Below are 17,844 nucleotides of genomic sequence, written 5' to 3' on the forward strand. Positions count from 1 at the left end.
ACATGTTCAACGTCTGAGCCACCACAGCCCTCTGGGATAGAGAATTCCTCCTCCTCCTCTCACTCTTAAATAGCCTACCCTCAGAGCCACGCCAGCCTGGGGAAAGCATCCTTCTTGCATCTACTCTGTCGAGCCCTGTAAGAACTTTTAAAGAACGCAGACTGGGCGACCGCTTTGCAGAACACCTGCGGTCTGTCCGCAAGCGTTACCCAGACCTCCCTGTCGCTTGCCATTTTAACACTCCACCCTGCTCTCTTGCCCACATGTCCGTCTTTGGCTTGCTGCATTGTTCCAGTGAAGCCCAACACAAACTGGAGGAACAGCACCTCATCTTCCGACTAGGCACTTTACAGCCTTCCGGACTGAATATTGAATTCAATAATTTTAGATCGTGAACTCTCTCCTCCATCCCCACCCCCTCCTTTTTGTTTTTTTCCAATAATTTATATAGATTTTTCTTTTCCCACCTATTTCCATCATTTTTAAATGTATTGTTTTATCCATTGTTTTATCTCTACCTTTTAGCCTTTTTTGATTCCTTCACCCCACACCCACTAGGGCTATCTGTACCTTGCTCGTCCTGCTTTCTACCCTTAATTAGCACACTGCTTTAGATAATATCACCAAATTCAACACCTCTTTGTCCTTTTGTCTGTGACATCTTTTGGTTATCTCCACCTATCACTGGCCCTCTATCCAGCTCTTCTTGTCCCACCCCCCCTCCTTAAACCAGCTTAAATTTCACACCTTTTCTATTTTTCCTTAGTTCTGTTGAAGAGTCATGTGGACTCGAAATGTTAACTGTGTTCCTCTTCACAGATGCTGCCAGACCTGCTGAGTTTTTCCAGGTATTTTTGTTTTTGTTCCAGTCTGTCGAGCCCTGCTAGAATTTTATACGTTTCAATCAGATCCCCTCTCATTCTTCTAAACTCTAGTGAATACAGACCCATTCGAACCAATCTCTCCTCAAAAGGCAATCCTGCCATCCCTGGTATCAGCCTAGTGAATCTTCGCTGCACTCCCTCTATGGCAAGTATATCCTTTCTTAGGTAGGGAGACTGCAATACTCCAGGTGTGGTTTCACCAAGGCCCTATATAACTGCAGTAAGATATCCTTATTTCTGCATCCAAATCCTTTTGCAGTGAAGGTCAGCATACCATTTGCCTTCCTAATTGCTTGCAGCACCTGCCTATTTACTTTCATTGACTGGTGTACAAGGACACCCAGATCCCGTTGTACATCCACATTTCCGAATACATCACCATTTAAATAATATCTATGCCTTTTGGATTTTCACATCGAAGCGTATAACTTCACATTTATCCATGTAATCAGTCTGGTGAACCTTACTGCATTCCCTCATGCCAGGATTGGGTGCAATGCTGGTTTTACTCTCCACTGACATCAACAAGTAATATTGGGTGGGGTACAAAGCTGGTGTTCCATCTGATCCTGTGGGTTTGCTGCCCAGTGAGTTAGGTTAAAATTATGTACCATGTCTCCACAATGGACTTGTACACTCATAGGAACTGCTGGATGAAAAAAAGCCCCAAGATCCATATATTTTTCTTGTACCATTTAGGTGGTTGCACCCGACAGCAATAATGGAGCTGTTGACTAAACATGTTAAATCAATCAGCCACAAACCCAGGTTTAGAGAGGAAACCCCCCAGTTTTGGAGACATTTCAGTTGTTCCCCTCACATTTGCTACTCCCACTAAATGCCATGGCTGAAAACTCACTCATACACTGCATCCCAATATATATATATTTTTTTTTGAAACAAGTCAATATGATTTGCATCTGAATGGATCAATACCATTTGCTTCCACTGTCTCCCTATGAACACTATTTCATAGGTTGATCACTCATTCACTGAAACAGCATTTCCACTCCAGATAATTTAATCACTCACAACGCTTTCCCAAAACATCTCAGGGTCATGATCTGGTTAGTGCGTCCACATCTTATTGTGAGACCACATCCATTTTCCTGTGTAGGTCAGGCAGCGTTGGTGGCGAGAGAAGCAGAGTTAATGTTTCAGGACAATCAGATATGGAAAAAGTTAGAGGTATAAAAAGTTTTAAGGAAGTACAGAGGCAGAGAAAAGGGCAGGGTGGAAAGAAGAGTAAAAGGGAAAAGTCCAGATTCGGGTATATGGCAGGAGAGGTTAAATGACAAAAGAGTATTTGGCACAAGGGTCTTACATCGTCATCCTTGTTGTCATTTAATCTCTCCTGCTTTCTACCCGATCTCAGACTTTCCCCTTTTGTTCTTTACTCCACCCCCCTCCAACTCCCTGCTGCTGTACCTGCTTAAAACCTGCTACATCTCTTTATTTCAGAATCACCCCCCCACCCCACCCCCTTGAACTGCAGTCCTCTAGTTCTGCTGTTCTGGTAGACAGCAAATAGCTGGTCATGGTCTACGTTATCTGGTTAATGTAAACTCCTCTCAGCCTTCTCTTTTCCGGTGAACACATTCTTAATTTACGCAATCGCTTGTTACAATTCAATCCATCCATCCCCTCAATCATATTTTGGTTGCCCTTTTCTGCATCCTTTCAGTAGCTGCAATATCCTTTTTATATTGCCGCACTCTGCACCTTATTCTAGGTTCAGTTACATCAGGGGTGCATAAAGTGGCAGGATTATATCTTAATTTTGCCTCAATAATGACCTTTTAATTAATGTATCCCAACACCTGATTTGCTTTACTTATCGAGCATTGTTGTGTGCTATAGCTTTAATTTGTCATCAGGTCTCTTTATACACTTTCTTTCCGTTTCAGTAATAGTCCCTTCCTGTGTTTTCGTCCCCAGTATGAGGCCATTTACATGGCTCTGTATTGAATTTCATCTGCCACCTGTCATCCCAATTCCCAAGTACATTCAAACTACCCTGTGGCTTATCCTGTTCAGTTTCGCAGCCTGCCATCTCCATTAGCTTTGCATCACGTGCAAATTATCGACTGTGCCTAATGAAATCGAGCTCCAGATAATTCAATCACTCACAACGCTTTCCCAAAACATCTCAGGGTCATGATCTGGTTAGTGCGTCCACACCTTATCATGAAACCACATCCATTTTCCTGTGTAGGTCAGGCAGTGTTTGTGGCGAGAGAAGCAGAGTTAATGTTTCAGGACAATCAGATATGGATAAAAAAGTTAGAGGTATAAAAAGATTTAAGTACAGAGGCAGAGAAAAGGACAGGGTGGGAAGAAAAGCAAAAGACAAAAGTCCGGACTCGGGTACATGGCAGGAGAGGTTAAAGGACAAGAGTATTTGGCGCAAGGGTCTTACATCGTCATCCCTGTTGTCATTTAATCTCTCCTGCTTTCTAACCGATATCAGACTTTTCCCTTTTGTTCTTTCCTCCCCCTCCCTGCTGCTGTACCAGCTTAAAACCTGCTACATCTCTTAGTATTTCCCAGCCTGATGAAGGATCATCAACCCAAAACATTAACTCTGCTTCTCTCCCTACAGGTACTGCCAGACCTGCTGAGTATTTCCAGTATTTTCTATTTACATTTCAGATTTCCAGCATTTGCAGTATTTTGCTCTTCCATCTTACCAAGGCTGATCTTTTTACTCAGGAACATTCCAGCTAATAGCTGGCTGTTTCTTTCTCACCTATAACAAATTATTGCTTCCAGTTCAAAGCCAACATGCTTACTGTTTCCCGACTGCTTGGATAACTGGTACACAATCACAGCTGGCAACTTTGCACACATTCAAAACTTTGTCTCTTCTGTTGCTTTGCTATTTACAAAATTTCCACCAATTTCTGTTCCTAACATAACTAGCCGACCAGTTTGTGAGCTCGTCTCAACAGACAGATTGTCTCTTGAGCCATTTCACAGAATCATATAGGTCATTTAAATCTTCACGCAATGGAGAGGCTCTTTGAACTATCCAGTTAATTGCACTGCTGCTGCTGCTTTTCCCCCACAACCCTGCAATCTTTTCCTCTTCAGAAATATTTCTCCAATTCCCCTTTGAAAGATGCCATTGAATCTGCTTCTGTCAGATCGTGCATTCGAGATCATGACAACATGCTGCATAAAAATCTCCCCCCCACCCCCTGGTTCTTTTCCAGGTTACGGAGTCCTCTAGTTACTGACCCTCCTGCCAGGGGGAAACCATTTCTCCTTACTCCTCTCCAAAGCCTTCAATTTTTTCTACATCTCCTTCTTTTGCTGTCTGGTGCCTACCACCCTTATTGTCTCAATCACAGCCTCCTTTTATAACGTAAACCACAGCCCGGTTTTTATACGTCACTGAATAAGACCGACGTGCTTACTTGTGCAGGAGCAGTGGCCTCTTCGCCCTTTTTCTTCTTCTTTTTCTTCTTCTTTGATTTATTGTTTGCTGAACCTTGCAAACCCGAGTCCACTTTCTCTTTATCTTCATCTGACAACTACAAATGGAACACACCAGTTTTTATTTTCAAAACATTCTGCAACTTCTTCACCGCTAGAATTGAGTCTTCAGCAAAACTGACTGCAAACCTTTTCTCAGCTCACAAGGGAGGGCTATTTTATTTGCAGATCAGGGCTGAAGATCCATAAAATAGGTGTGTGAAGAGTTACATTACAGCTCGGAATCAAAGCTTTCCTTACACTTGCAACTTATTAAAATGATTCTGGTCTTGCATGCATTACTTCAAATTCACCCTTTTGAAGCCATCAACTTATCTTGTATAGAATTATACACAGTGCAGTTCTGGTCGCCACATTATAGGAAGGATGTGATTGCACTGGAGGGGGTGCAGAGGAGATTCACCAGGATGTTGCCTGGGATGAAACATTTAAGTTATGAAGAGAGGTTGAATAGACTTGGGTTGTTTTCATTAGAGCAGAGAAGACTGAGGGGCGACCTGATCGAGATGTACAAGATTATGAGGGGCATGGACAGGGTGGATGGGGAGCATCTGTTCCCCTTAGTTGAAGGGTCAGTCACAAGGGGATATAAGTTCAAGGTGAGGGGCAGAAGGTTTAGGGGGATGTGAGGAAAAACTTTTTTTACCCAGAGGGTGGTGACGGTCTGGAATGTGCTGCCTGGGAGGGTGGTGGAGGCGGGTTGCCTCACATCCTTTAAAAAGTACCTGGATGAGCACTTGGCACATCATAACATTCAAGGCTATGGGCTAAGTGCTGGTAAATGGGATTAGGTAGGTAGGTCAGGTGTTTCTCACATGCTGGTGCATATTCGATGGGCCAAAGGGCCTCTTCTGCACTGAGATTTTCTGTGATTCTGTAATTCAGCCCATCATGCCTGTGCCGGCTCTTTGAAGGACCAATTAATCTCATTGCAAGGCTATGGAGAAAGATCAGTGGTAATTGTTTTTTTTAAAGTCGAGATTCAATTCCATTTAGAAAGTTACTATCATATTTGCTTTGCTTTCACCATCCTTTCAAGCAGCAAATTCCAAATCACAGCAACATGCTGATTAAAAAAAAAATTCTCATTACCCCTGACCATTTCTTTCGGTCAAATTTTATTTTCTGTAAAATTAACATCGATTTTACAGGAGATAGCTAATATTGTTATTAACCCTTCTGTAGACCTTTGCTATTTTCATACTTCCAAAGTCAGAAGGGAGCTTCCTTCAGCTGATATCACTGAACATCCCAGTGGGGATCACGGCAAACCAATTTCTTTTTAGCCTTGGGTGCCAGCTGGGAGATGGCCTCATAACCTGAGCGTAGGGCTGCCACTCGAGAGTCAGGAGTCACTGAAGATCTCCAAACTCGGGTAGTTCCCAAATGGCAGCTGGAACCATTAAGGGCACCAATCCACAATACTCCAGTAGTGCCAGTCACCGACAGGCTTTGCTGCTTATGGCAGCTGAGCAACTCTCCACTGAATACAAGAACTCAAAATAGCAAACCTCTGCGGCCAAGAGAGATCAAAATACTGTAAATAAATATCAAAACACCTCTACGTTAGAACTAATGGCAATTTTTCTGGTGGTTTTGAAGAGATGTGTTTAATAATGAAACTATCGTCAACTCCCTTCACCAATGTTGTTCTTTAATCCTTTTTTAATCATTTTTTCATATTTAATTATAAATAATCATATTCAAGAGGAAGAATTGCATTGCTAAAAATAATTTAAACATGTCTTTAACAGTGAGAGTGCGAGAGGAGCAGCGGGGCCATTAATAGCGTGAGTTCAAGAGGAGCGGCGGGGCCTTTTAACAGTGAGAGTGCGAGAGGAGGAGCGGGGCCATTAACAGCGAGAGTTCAAGAGGAGCAGCAGGGCCTTTTAACAGTGAGAGTGCGAGAGGAGGAGCGGGGCCATTACCAGCGAGAGTTCAAGAGGAGCGGCAGGGCCTTTTAACAATGGGAGTGCGAGAGGAGGAGCGGGGCCATTAACAGCGAGAGTTGAAGAGGAGCGGCAGGGCCTTTTAACAGTGAGAGAGCAAGAGGAGCAGCGGGGCCATTAATAGCGAGTCCACGAGAGGGGCAGTGGGGTCATTAACAGTGAGAGAGCAAGAGGAGCAGCGGGGCCATTAACAGTGAGTGTGTGAGAGGAGCAGCGGGGCCGTTAATAGCGAGAGTTCAAGAGGAGCGGCGGGGCCTTTTAACAGTGAGAGTGCGAGGAGAGTGAGACACCATTAAAGAGCGTGGAGAGAGAGGTGAGAGACCATTAAAGAGTGCAGAGGGCAGCTGATTGGTAAGTAGGATCAGTGGGTCTTTAAAGTAAGATCTTTAGTTTGCATTTAGGTCTCTAGCTTTTTTTCTTTCTTTCTCTTTTAAAAATAGCTCATCAAGTATAAGATCGACACTGGTGTGTAAAAAAAATTACAATAAAGAGCGGGGGATTCTTCAAGTGTAAAGATCAGGGATGTTAGAGTAATTAATTAATAAATTAACTAAAATAGCAATGGCAGGACAGGTGATATGATGCTGCTGTAGCAAGCGGGAGCTGCTGGAGACCAAGGTGATCCAGAGTGAACACATCTGTAGTAAGTGCTTGCAGCTCGAGGATCTTCAGATCAGGGTTAAGGAGCTGGAGTCCAAACTGAAGACATCAGGGAGGGGGAAAGTTACCTGGACACTTTGCTCCAGGAGGTGGTCACACCCCTCAGACTAGTTAATTCAAATTTGGTCTATGATCAGGGATAGGAGGGTGTGACTGCAAGTGAAGCAGGTATGGGGATCCGGGGGTAGTGTTCAATGAGCCTAGACCCCTGCAACTGTCCAACAGTTACAAGGTTCTTGCAAGCTGTCCGGACGAGAGCAGGGACTGCAGGGAGGATGAGCAAATTGACCACAGTACCGTGATACAGGGAGCCATTCAAGTGAAGGGTGGTGGGTGGGGGAAGAAACAGTATTGTAGTAGTGGTAGGGGACAGTATAATTAAGGGGATAGATAGTGTACGACAGACTGGACTTGTTTCCACTGGAGATTAGAAGAGTGAGGGGTAATTTGATTGGAGTATATAAGATCCTGAACAGCCTTGACAAAGTGGATGTCGAAAGGCTGTTTCCTCTTGTGGGTGAGCCCAGAAATAGAGGGCACTGTTTTAAAATTAGGAGTCGTCCTTTTCGGACAGAGGTGAGGAGAAATGTTTCCTCTGAGGGCTGTGCGGTACGGGAATTTTCTGCCTCGGAAAGTGGTGGAGGCGGGGTCATTGACTATTTTTAAGGCAGAGGTAGATAGATTGTTGTTAGGAAACGGAATCAAAGGTTATTAGGATTAGATGGGAACGTGGAAATCTAAACACGAGATGATCAGCCATGATCTTATTGAATGGCGGGGCAGGCTCAAGGGGCCGAATGGTCTACTCCTGTTACTATTTCTTATGTTCTCTGCAGCCGTGACGCTGTGCTGCCTGCCCGGTGCCAGGGTTAAGGGCATCTCCTCAGGGCTGGAGAGGAACTTGGAGTGAGAGGGGAGGGATCCATTTGTCGTCATCCACATTGTACCAATGACATTGATAGGACTAGAAAAGGAGGTTCTGCTGAAAGAATTTGAACAGTTAGGAGCCAAATTAAAAAGCAGAACCTCCAAGGTAATAATCTCGGGATTACTACTTGAGCCACGGGTAAACTGGCATAGGGTAAATAAAGTCAAGGACTTAAATGCATTGCTCAAAGGTTAGTGTTGGATGAATGGGTTTCAGTTCATGGGGCACTGGCACCAGTACTAGGGTAGAAGGGAGCTGTTCCAGTGGAACAGGCTTCACTTGAACCATGCTGAGACCAGTGCCCTGGAGAATCGAATAACTTTGGCTGTAGAAAGGGCTTGAAACTAAATGGGAGGGGGTGGTTCTGGAGAGGGGATTTGTAGGCTAACAAATAAAAAGGATATGGCAGCTCTGCAGGGCAGCTATTTAGGTATTGAAACCTAGAGTGTGACAGGAAGGGACAGAGTGTACAAGCATAAAAACAACAGCAGCAAATAGGGTCAAAAGGGAAAAAATGGTAAAAAGGGAAAAATAATGGCTCTTTCATTAAATGCACGTAATATTCAGAGCAAAATAAATGAATTAACGGTACAAACAGAGGTTAATGGGTATGATCTTATAGCTGTTATGGAGGTGTGGTTACAAGGAGATCAAAACTGGGATCTAAATATTCAGGGGTATGTCACTTTTTGAAATGACAGGCAGGGAGGAAAGGGTGGTGGGGTAGCTTTGTTAGTATGAGATGGAATAAGTACAACAGCAAGAAACGATCTTGGATCGGGAGATGAAGAATCCATATGGGTGGTGGTAAGAAATAACAAGGGGAAGATGACACCGGTGGGAGTACTCTATAGGCCCCCTAACAATTTATACTGCAGAAGACAGAATAGATCAGGAGATAATGAGGGCATGTAAAAATGACAGTACATTAATCGTGGGTGACTTTAATCTTCGTGTAGATTGGGAAAATCAAATTGGCAGAGATAGCTGCGAGCAAGAATTCGTAGTGTGTATTTGGGACAGTTTCCTAGAACAATATGTCGTGGATCCAACCAGGGATCAGGCTATTTTGGACCTGGTAATGTGCAATGAGGCAGTTTTAATAAATGATCTCAGAGTAAAAGATCCCCTAGGAAACAGTGACCATAACATGCTGGAATTTAGCATTCCGTTTGAGAGTGAGAAACTTAGTTCAGAAATAACAGTGCTAAACTTAAATAATGGTAGTTACAAAGAAATGAGGGCAGAGTTGGCTACAGTAGACTGGGAAAGGAATTTAGCAGAGAAGACGGTTGATGAATAATGGCAGGTGTTTAAAAAAATGGTTCATGATTCACAACAAAGATATATCCCAGTGAGAAAGAAGGGTTCTAGGAAGGGGATAAACCAACAATGGTTAACCAAGGAAGTTAAGGATTGTATGTTTTTTCTTTGCTAATTTGATACTATGTGGCAAAGATTAGTGGTAAGCCAGAGAATTGGGAAAGTTTTAAAAAAGCCAATAAAAGATGACCAAAAATAATAAAAAGGGAGAAAATAAACGTTGAGGGTAAAATAGCAAGAAATATGAAAATGGACAATAAGAGCTTCTTTAAATATATAAAAAGGAAGAAAGAGATCAAAGTCAATACAGGCCCCTTAGAGAATGAGGCTCAGGAAATAATAATGGCAAACAGGAAATGGCAGAGGAGTTGAATAAATACTTTGCATCAGTCTTCATAATAGAAGACTCATTGCATACCAAAAATACTAAATAATCATGGGGCAAAAAAAAAAAAGTGGTGGGGGTAGGAAATAAATACAACAACTATCACTAGAGAAAAAGTACTAGGGAAACTAATGGGGCTAAAGGCGGATAAATCACCTGGGTTGCGTCGTAGGACATTAAAGGAAGTAGCTGCAGAGATAGTGGATGCACTGGTGGTAATCTGCCAAGAATCATTAGATTCTGGAAAAGTCCCAGAGGATTGGAAAACTGCCAATGTAACACACTTATTCAAAAAGGGAGGGAGACAAAAAACAGGTAACTATAGGCCAGTTAGCTTAACATCTGTCATTGGGAAAATGTTAGAGTCTATTATAAAGGATGTAACAGCAGAGCATTTAGAAATGCATAATATAATCAAGCAGAGTCAGCATGGCTTCATGAAGGGAAATCAGGCCTGACAAATTCATTAGAATTCTTTGAGGTAACAAGCAGAATAGATAAAGAAGAACCAGTAGATGTAACATATTTGGATTCCTAAAAGGTGTTTGATAAGGTACCACACATAAGGCTATTTAATAAGATAAGTGCTCACAGTGTTGGCAGTAGTATATTAGCATGGATAGAGGACTGGCTAACTAATAGAAGACAGAGTTGGAATAAGGGGGGCAATTTCTGGATGGCAACCTGTAACTAGTGGAGTGCCACAGGGATCAGTGCTGAGGCCACAATTATTTACAATATATATTGACTTGGATGAGAGAAACAAATGTACTATCGCTAATTATGCGCTGACACAAAAATAGGTGGGAAGGCAAGTGGTGAGGATGACACAAAGAGTCTACAAAGGGATATAGACAGGTTAAATGAGTGGCAAAAAATGTGGCTGATGGAATATAATGTGGGGAAATGTGAGGTTATGCACTTTGGCAAGAAGAACAAAGGAGCTGAATATTACTTAAATGGAGAAAGACTGAAGAAAGCTGCAGCACAGAGGGATTTGGGGGTCCTCATGCATGAATCCCAAAAAGCTAGCATACAAGTTCAGCAGGTGTTGGTAAGGCAAATGGGATGTTGGCCTTTATTTCAAAGGGAATGGAGTATAAAAATAGGGAACTCGTGCGAAAACTATACAAGGCACTAGTTAGACCACATCTAGAATACTGTGAACAGTTTTGGTCCCCTTACCTAAGGAAAGATAGACTGTCATTGGAGGCAGTCCAGAGAAGGTTCAATTGGTTGATCCCAGGGATGGAGGGGTTTTCTTCTGAGGAGAGGTTAAGCCTGTACTCATTGGAGTTTAGAAGAATGAGTGGCGACCTTATTCAAACATAAGATTCTTAGGGAGCTTGACAGAGTGGATGCTGAGAGGTTGTTTCCCCTTGTGGGAGAATCGAGAACCAGAGGGCATAATCTCAGAGTAAGGGGTCACCCGTTTAAGATGGAGATGAGGAGGAATTTCTTCTGAGGGTAGAGAACCTGTGGAATTCTTTACCGCAGAGGGTTGTAGAGGCTGGGTTGTTAAGTATATCCAAGGCTGAGATAGACAGGTTTTTAATCAGTAAGGGAATTAAGGGTTATGGGGAAATGCAGGAAAGTGGAGTTGAGGATTATCTAATCAACCATGATTTCATCGAATGGCAGAGCAGACTCAATGGGTCGAATGGCCTACTTCTGCATCTTATGGTCTTATGATTTAATTACATTTAGGTGCTTGAGGTAGCTGCAAAATTTTCAATCCCCAAGATAACTAACATGTTCCTAACATAATTTGTTAGGTAAATATATTTACATTGATGCAGATTGAACAAATATACTCAAGTGTCGGGGCATAATTATTGTATTCATCATGATCTCTCCGCCCCCATGAGTTTATTTCCTTCAGCTTATTTGTTCAAGTGTTCTAACAATCCATCTGAAAATTACACCAACTGGCCATAGAGACCAAATAGTGCTGCTGTTCACTGCTAACATGCCAAAAGATGCTGGGTGTGGCTTCTTGGGAGAAGCAACCCCTTGCCCCCTTCCCACCCCACCCAAAAAGCTCAGGTGCTCCAGCCTGCGATTGGAACATTGCAGAATTATTGGACTGGGGAATGGGGTAGGAACTCCCTTTCCAGGGGAGGCCATGCTCATGGTATCTCTTTTCCACCTCCCTAAAAAAAAATACTCGACGCAGCTGGGAATTCCAAAGCTGATATTTGGCACAGCTGCAAATCTGACAGCCTTGCTACTTCAGCTTGACTCTGTACAGAGAGTGTTCCTAGTGTTGAAAGGAGGAATAGTGTTATCTGGTTAAAATTTAGACAGTAGCTTTTCAATGCGAGTTGAATTCTTCAGTTTATTTTGATTCTGGAGGGGCAGACAAGGAAGCAGATATCATCAGGCTTATCTAATTCAATAATTTTCTTATCTCATTTGCTTTATTGCAATCTTTATTTATTTACTGTTATTACTTTTGTTTTTATTTCCTTGAGCCTACCTTATATTTGCATCCTCCGCCAGTTTCTTTATTTCCTCCTTAGAGGTTGAATTTTTCTGTTTATTAGTTCCTTCTCCCATTTTGTCTTCAGGACACTTTCCATCTGCCTCAGGGATTATTTTTCAACTCTTATCGTCCTCTAAACAGAATGCTGCAACGTGCAATTCAAGGCCAATTTGGCCATACCAGAGACGGGAGGGGGGGGGGGGGGGGGGTGTAACAAGCCATCAATTTTGATATGATTCCACCAAAGATGGCACAGAGCAGATTTACAATGATGCTGCCAGAAATGGAGAATTTTAGTGATGAGAAAAAAATTGAATAATCTGGGGCTGTTCCTTTGGAACAGATGAGGCTGAAATTTAATTGAAGTGTCCAAAATTATGACGAGCCCAGGTAGAGAGTGGATAGAAAGGACCTAATGCCCTTAGCAGAGAAGTTAGCAACCAGGAGGCATAGATTTAAAGGAATTGGCAGAAAGACAAGATGGGAGTAGGAGAAAGTTTTCAGAGGGTGGTAGGGGTGTGGAACTCACTGCCTGACAGGATGGTAGAAACATCTAAAACTTACTTGAACATGCATTTAAAGTAGCATAACCAACAAGGATATGGACAAAGAGCTGCAAAGTGAGATTAGGCTGAATAGCTCGTTCTTGTTAACAGAGATAATGGGCCTAGTGGCCTCTTTCTGTGCCATAAATTTTCTAAGCTTCTATGATTTTTACTTTCCGCTGCTATACCAGCACCAAAGTCTCACAAATTAAAAAAATAAAACCTTCGAACAAAATCCTTTTCTAAAATGTACTCATGGAATTTGAAACTATATTCATGTGCAAATTCAGTGTATCAGGTTTTTAACAAAAATATCCTTTACAACTTCAAACTACTTGGGTTTGAAGATTCCCTGTAACCGAAGTGTAATCCCAATTAGCAAATTATAAAAATAGAAGGTAAGTGCGAGCAAGAGTCTTCCAACACTAACAACAGTGCATGCAACTGCTTTGTTGCAAAGTGGAAATCAACGAGAGTTCCACAGCGATTGATTTCAAAACATGCCTGCACGGATCACTTTTGCAAGTGTTCCTACTGTACACGGTTCTTATTGCAGTTCACCAATGTTTGAACTCAAGCCAGAAGTACAATGTACAAAAATGAGCAGGCGTTCCCACTGTTGTACCAAGTGTATAACCTCTTGCAATGTGAAGTGAAGGTCACAGAAGGAGAATACTCCAATGGCTAGGCATACTAACCTTCTGAGTTTCTGAAATGACATCTTCAGGCTGCGCAGTTGGAGCCGGTTCCTCCACCAGCCAATTTCCCCATTCTTCCGTTGGAGCATTCCAGTCAGAGCTTGGATCAGCTGTTGAAGTTCCATCTATAGAATGGTGGGCAAAGTATGAAATCAAATCAAATCAATCAGAGCAATTGCCAAAGCAATTCACTTTTGACTTCACTTTGATTTCTGCTTTTTCCAACTTCTGTTGTAGCCTGCATGATGGAGGGTATAAATATTCTAAAGATTTAAGGACAGTAATTGTAAACCTAGGGACTAAGATTCTGCAAATCAGTGATCACATATATTTAAAGAGGTAAAATGTACTACATAGCAATTATGATGATTTCAAATATTTAACTGAATATTTTAAACTAGGGTCTTAAATTTAGCAAGGCAGGCACACAATTCTGGGGTTAACCACCAATTGAGAATCTAACAAATGAATGAGAGCATTGCTATTTTTATTGATACCCATTTGTCTTTATCGTTTCCAGCTTTAAAAAAAAGAACACAGACAATTAAGGGGCCAAATTCTGGCAGATGGGTCATAGCGAATGACAAGTTAGCAAAGAAAACAACCATCCAAAATATGGATAGTCAATAAAGGTACAGATAAGAATCAAATTAGATTAGATCAAGGTAACTGCAGAACAGACAGAAACTAAACATTCAAGATCTTTGATAAAGACCAATTTGATAAATTTCTTATCCTTTGCATATATGCACAAGGAATCAGAATGTAAACTGTAAATAATGAAAAGGTAGAGACACAAAACAGGTGGAATGGAAAAACAAGATTCTCAAGAAATTCAAGCTAGGCGTTTTTAAAACTGTATTTACTTTCGGCTCCCATCAAATCGAGTTAATATTGGCAGAGCAACATAGAACATATCCCTAAAATAAACCCTCGAGGGAATTCCATTACTAGTAAACAACAATTTATAACCACACTGGGGAAAACAGCAATTATAACTGTAACTTGCCACAGCTGCATAATAGAACCATACAGGGTGCGCCAGTGTTAGTTCGAGATGTGCCTCAGAAGCAGCTTTTAAAATATGCCTTTCAAAATGATTTACTGTTGAAAGGCCCCTCTGAAAAGCTAACAGACTTAACCTCAGGAGATTGAATGCATGCATGCCATCAGGCTAGAGAAACCCTACAATAGTATGGGATATTCAAAAATAAAGTTGACAAGAGTGTTAAAAGTCATTCTGTGGGAGAGGCTGATGAAATCACCAACTTTGAATGGGTATCAGTATCTAGATATTGGACACCTAACTTGGCTATGTTCCTAACATAGCAAAGCTCAGTGCCAGTTGGAAAACCCAGGTTACAGTCAATCAATCGCACAGTAGTGCAGCACCGAATGTGGCCATTTGGCCCATTGAGTCTGTGCCAGCTCTTTCAAAGAACAAATGAGTTCATACCACTCCCCTGCTCATCCCTCATATTCCTGCATTTTTTTTCTTCCAACAGTGAACTTGTTTGAACCTGTTATATCAGCAAACTGTTTCAAGATCAAGGAATCAGCTTTGATGTGCTGAGAGGCCATTGCTCCTCCTGGACTTGTGCTTTTAAGATAATTATTTAGGCTAGGAATTATAAATTCACTGTTGCAACAGCCAGCTAAAGGCATTTCCACCAATTGAACATTTGTGACCTGGGCCACAAGGCCCTTTTTTAAAAATAGGGGCAAGTGGAAAATTTCCATATAGCTCGAGCTGGTCCTTGCCTGACATAGGAACAGAAGGGGGCCATTTAGCCCCTTTGGCCCATTCCACCATTAAATGAGATCATGGCTAATCTGTATCCCAAAATCCTTCCACCCACTTTGGCTCCATAACACTAAACATCCAAGGCTAGCAACAAATCTAACAATCAAAGATTCTTCGCTAGCATTCACCCCTCTACCAGCTGTTTCATGAAGAACTACTTCCTAACTTCTCTCCTGAATGATCTGGTTCTGAACTGAAAGCCATGCCCCATTCTGTTAGACTCTCCTACAAGCAGAATAAGTTTCTCTCTATCTACCATATTGATTCTTTTCAAAATCCTAAAAACTTCAATTCAGTCACCCTTTAATCTTCTGTACACCAGAGAATACAAGCTGACATTTGCTTTCAACAACTGTCCCTGCCGAATGATTATGAACACTGAGGAATTATAAATAATTTACCTTTTAGTTTTTGTGGGGAACATTTTACAAAACAAAAAACAAAAAATATTTCCTCTATAAAGAGAAACTTTGTTCAAAACAACATTAGCCTAGCAAGACTTTATAGAACTTCTTTCTTCCTCGTCTTTAGAAGTTCAACTCCTTGATGGGACAATACATCGCCCAAGTGGTGACTTCTCATTTGGGTCCAGGCAGGGAGATGCACCAAGTTATTTAACTGCGGCAAGAGATCACAAGCACGGCTCAGGCATCCACAAATATTTGCTTGTGGCCTAGGTCTCTGGTTAGTGATCGACACTCCCAGCCAATTTTTACCGTTCTAGACCAGGGAAACTGTAGTCTAATTATGCATCGTTAACTTGCTAAACTACCTGGGAGGGAGCTGGATTGAAAGGAGTTTCACACAGGGTGAGCCCAGCTCTCAGTTAACATATCAAACCCAGCCTCCAATTTAATGTACACACTGATCCTTGTGCTGTGACTGCCTGCATTTTAACTACATGCTACCAATGCAGCAAAATGCAAGGTGGGATCATTTAAGACAGTCAGTGTTTTTTTTTATTTTTTTGATTAGCTGGCAGCAACGGTATAGCACAGGTTGTGATGATATCAACTTCTGTTGCTTTTTCTTCTTTTGGTCATCAAACACCCAGTTAATTTTGACCAATTTTATCATGTAACTCAACTGCAATTAGGAAAACACACAACAGGATCACATACTTATTCCAGACCAGGCATCGTCAATAGGGCTGGGAGCAGGGTTAGCATCCCAGTGAGGATCAGCAGTGCTTGATTGGGAGGCTGGCTCACTGGAGGCACCTGAGAAGGGGAGGGGGAGGAAGAAATTATACGTGATCAAACTGGCAGGAAATTACAGGTTTCAAAGATAACTGCTCAAACTAGAAGGGAAGGTCCATTTGGATTCTTGGTTTTGGTCGACTGATGGGGATTCTCGTGGATAAGAAATGTGAAATGAACAAACTTTTGTTGCTTTTGGCAAAAACTTACATTCCCAATGTTTACTTTCTAATAAAATACAGTCACTAATACTCAAGACTAAAACGCAGAATGCTAAACAATAGCAAGCGTTGAGAACGATCTTGGTTGGAAGAAATGGTTGTGATGGACCCTTCTAATCCAACTGTTCCTTCAAAAGCAGTTTTTTTTAAAAATGGGAAATGAAGAAAGATTTAGCAAAGTATGTGACTGGTGACTTCAGATAATAACAGCTGGCTACAATTCTGGAAATCAAATGTGGAGGAGAAATTGATCTCCAAAGCAACCAGTTGGTATCAGTAATTCTAAACTCAAAAGTATCTTCGACTTAACTATCAGGAGTCTAATGAAATTATCTATCTGTTGGCAGAATCCATGATGTTCAAACATAAACTTTTATGGCACGGAGAGGCCATTTGGGCCATCATGTCTGTGCTGGCTGAAAGCTCTTGGTCTGTAGGTTATGGCACCTCAACAAACATCCATGTGTTCTTTAAATTAGATGAGTGTTTTTCTCACCCTGCCACTCTTTCAGGCAGTGGGTTTCAGAGCCCCACCACCCTTTTGGTGAAAAAACTCAATTCCCCTCGGATCCTTTTACCTATTACTATAAATCTATGCTCCCTGATCATTGACCTCACTGCTAACGGAAATAGGTCCTTCTTATTCACTTCATTTAGGTTAAACTGCAATGTTACCTAGTGAATTATTTAATTAAGTAAATGATAAGTTGGAGGATTAATTAATGCATTGCTTGTGTAAGTTTCAACTTGAGTTTTGTGCTTCTCTTTTTAAACAAAAAAATAAGAGCTTCGTTGTGGACAAAATGCAAACAAGAGCGTAGGGCACTCAAAGATATAGGTGTCAATATTTAAAGGCTCGTCACTCAAGGTCTGGACGGCATTTATAAAAAAAAGATGTATATGCACCTTTAAAAAACTGTTTGCCAAGTTTGATTTGACCGAATTTAGCATCTTGGACAACTGGGAATGTGAATTAATTTTACAAAAGGAACCCATCCTACACATTAATATTTTCCCTAGTTTTACAAACTAGCAACTTATTTCAAAACAATTCCTCCTCCGTTCCAAAGAACTACAGGAGCATCGGAACAGGAGTAGGCCACTCAGTCTCTCGAGCCTGTTCTGCCTTCAACTAGACGGGAGCTGACCTGTGCTTCAACTCCACGTCCTTTGGCAGTATTCATAGATCAGTGGAGCTTTCTCTGTCCAGCCTAATATTAACGCCTCAACCAACACTGCAAACAGTTTATTTGGTTATTTCTCAC

General features: G+C 41.7%; 1 protein-coding gene across 3 annotated transcripts in view; it reads right to left on the minus strand.

Moving 5' to 3' along the window:
• Window positions 1-17,844, minus strand: part of LOC121279038 (protein LYRIC-like) — a 72,693-nt gene that overhangs the window by 14,267 nt on the left and 40,582 nt on the right. For all 3 annotated transcript variants that reach the window (XM_041189809.1, XM_041189807.1, XM_041189806.1), the window contains 3 exons: window positions 16,281-16,379; window positions 13,356-13,480; window positions 4,304-4,420 (listed from right to left, as the gene is read on the minus strand). In XM_041189809.1, coding sequence (XP_041045743.1) covers window positions 4,304-4,420; window positions 13,356-13,480; window positions 16,281-16,379 — 341 coding nt within the window. The remainder of the gene's footprint in view (window positions 1-4,303; window positions 4,421-13,355; window positions 13,481-16,280; window positions 16,380-17,844) is intronic.

This window comes from Carcharodon carcharias, chromosome 6, assembly GCF_017639515.1.
Source record: "Carcharodon carcharias isolate sCarCar2 chromosome 6, sCarCar2.pri, whole genome shotgun sequence".
Taxonomy (NCBI): domain Eukaryota; kingdom Metazoa; phylum Chordata; class Chondrichthyes; order Lamniformes; family Lamnidae; genus Carcharodon; species Carcharodon carcharias.